This window comes from Suricata suricatta, chromosome X (assembly GCF_006229205.1).
Source record: "Suricata suricatta isolate VVHF042 chromosome X, meerkat_22Aug2017_6uvM2_HiC, whole genome shotgun sequence".
In the NCBI taxonomy this organism is placed as follows: Eukaryota; Metazoa; Chordata; class Mammalia; order Carnivora; family Herpestidae; genus Suricata; species Suricata suricatta.
In genome coordinates, this window is record NC_043717.1 from 109,622,808 (window position 1) to 109,625,564 (window position 2,757).

Here is a 2,757-nt window from a genome sequence, read left to right on the forward strand (position 1 = left end):
GATATGTCATTTGCAACTATCTTTTCCCATTCTGTCGGTTGCCTATTCGTTTTCTTGATTGTTTCCTTTGCAGTGCAGATGCTTTTTATCCTGATGAGGTCCCCAGAGTTCAGTTTTGCTTTCATTTCCCTTGCCTTAAAGCTGTGGTTTAACAGGGGCCTTACAGCCGCTGAGCTGAGAACAGGAGGCCCGGGAAGGCTGCGGCGGTGACACATGCAAGAGACGGGGGGAGGGGGCAGTGAGGGTCGAGGGCTGGCCGGTCCTGGATTGATCATGAAGGGAGGGTTGGCCAGACTCACCGAGACTTGGACGCACGTGCCTAAGCAGGAGAGGAGCTGTGGAGGGCACGAGGGTTTGAGGTTAAGGGTTGTAGGTAGAGAAGGCATGCGTGGGGGTGTAAGTGGTTACTGACGCTTTCACGTGGATGCTCTGCTTGTTTCTTGCACCAAACCTTCCAAAGCAGGTGCCAGACTCAGGCCTGTTGTGCCCCTGAGCCGTGTGGGGGTAGGAGTTCACCTTACCTCTGGAGGAGTAAGGGTGCTGCCACAGCGCTAGGTCGGGGGTTCGGAGCTGGGCAGTGGCCCCAGGCATTCTAGCTCCAAGTCCTTTCCTTTCTCTCTATACCAGATGGTAGCTCAGGAAATGCCCAGGCACCCTGTAAGATGTGGCTGGGCACCACGCAGTGACTCAGTTTCCCAGTCTGTAAAATGGAGCTGAGCTCCACCTCCTAGAGTTTCCGGCGAGGTGGAAGGAGATGATGATGATAAAGGCCAGGTTCCTTTTGCTTCGGCCAGGCAGGTCCTCTGAAAGGGTGGCACACAGCGACTTTGGAAGGTTCCCTGACCTGTCAGCTCCTCAGGTGGCTGGCTGGCTTCTCCTAGAAGCCAGAGTTCCTTATTTCCAAGAATATCAGATGTAACTCCCTGTTTTCAGCCCAGGAAACGGACGCAGGTCACGCAGCCAGAGGCATTCCTGGGCACGCTGTCCTCCGCACGTCCCTGTCCACCCAGGCCTTCCGGGCCCAGCCATGCTGGAGGGGGAGTGCTCTCCCTGGACTGGTGCTCGGCGTGCCCCTGAGCGCACGGCGTCCTCTCCTGCCTGGGTGGGCGTCTTTAGTAACAGGATCCTTGTGTTCTGACAGAGATGGTGAAACTAGGCCAGGAGCTGATGCTGTGTGGGCCGGACGACCAGGACCTCCTCAAGGTAAGAGAGGGTCCTCTCTGTGTCCGTGGGCAGGGGCCTCAGTGGGGCTGGCTTCGGGGTGGGACGGGGTTCTTCCGTCAGGCCCAGGAGCCGGCCTCCCCAGCCACTGTTCCTCAACCCTCCGGGGCAGGAATCTGTAGGATTCCCTTGCATAGACACCAGTCACCCCGAGGGCTAGGACAGGAAGGCAACAGAGGAGGCCCGAGGCGGTTATGGTGACTGAAGGGACAGAGCACATCCTGGCCTTGGTCAGCGACTTCATATACACCGGCACTGTGGGAGGTGCTTTCTATGCCAGTGGCTGTCACACTCAGCCTTGGCAGTAGGAACTTGTCTCAGCCCCATTTCCGGGGAAGTGTCCGACATCTTGCTCGAGGTCACCCCGTGACAGAGCCTGACCTCAAACTCAGACCTCTGGTCCAAGTGCATGCGCTTTCCCTGACTCACTGCCCCCCTGCAACCTTCTGTACAAAAGTGGCCCTAATCCACACCTGCAGCAGTCAAAGGAACCCTACCTACCCCTACCCTTAAAATCTTGTCAAACTTTTGGAATGATTATTTTCACATTTTTGCTATTAAGTAACAATATGAGTGTCAGTGTATCTGTTTGTAACTGAAGACACATTTTCATTTCCCTTGGGGTGTATAGCTGGGAGCCGCATCCATAGGTCAGGGTAGTGACTGTACATTTAACTATGCGGGAACCTGCTGAACGGTTTTCCACAGAGACCGCACCATTTGCCATGCGCACGGCAGGGTGCGAGGGCCTCGCTTTCTCCACCTGCTCACCAACTCTGGTTCATCTTTTTGAGTCCTGTCATCCTGGTATGCGGGAAGGGCTATCTTGTTGTGGGTTTTGATTTGCATTTCCCTTCTCGTGGGCTTATTGGCCATTTGAAGATCTTCTTTGGAGAAATATCTATATTCAGCTCTTTTGCCCACTTTTTACTTGGGTTGTGTTTTATTGTTGAGTTGTGAGAATCCTTTATATATTCTGGACACAAGCCGTGTCAGATATTTGATTTACAAATATTTTCTCCCATTCTGTGGATTGTCTCTTGGCTCTCCTGAACCGTACTTTGGAACACAAAAGTTTCTAGTCTTGATGAAGTCCAATTTATTTATTTTTTCCTTTTGTTGCTTGTGCTTTCGGTGTTACAGCTAACAATTCGCCGCCAAATCCAAAGTCAGGAAGCTGGATACTTATCTTTTCTTCGAAGATTTAAAAAAAATTTTTTTTTTTTTTTTTTTTTAGAGACAGAGTGAGAGCAGGGGAGAAGGGCAGAGGGAGAGAGAAAATCTTTTTTTTTTTTTTTAAATATAACACTATTTATTTTTTTAACGTATGCAATTATTTTCCATCATTTACAATACAGTAGTTACAATGACACTCCAAACAGAAAAGCAAAGTAGAAAATCAGAACCCCAACTTCTATTTCATGTAATTAGACTTATATAGAAATTAGAAGGTTAAGTAACAACTAGTTAATCACCTAATTTCGTAGCTATCTGAAGTGGCAATCATTATGTAGCAGCTTATCTATGATACATTCA

At 50.0% G+C, this 2,757-nt stretch overlaps 1 protein-coding gene across 1 annotated transcript in view; it reads right to left on the reverse strand.

Moving 5' to 3' along the window:
- Nucleotides 1-2,757, reverse strand: part of HAUS7 (HAUS augmin like complex subunit 7) — a 22,059-nt gene that overhangs the window by 13,446 nt on the left and 5,856 nt on the right. Inside the window, exon 4 of the mRNA XM_029930057.1 lies at nt 18-31. Within this exon, the coding sequence (XP_029785917.1) occupies nt 18-31 (14 nt within the window). The remainder of the gene's footprint in view (nt 1-17; nt 32-2,757) is intronic.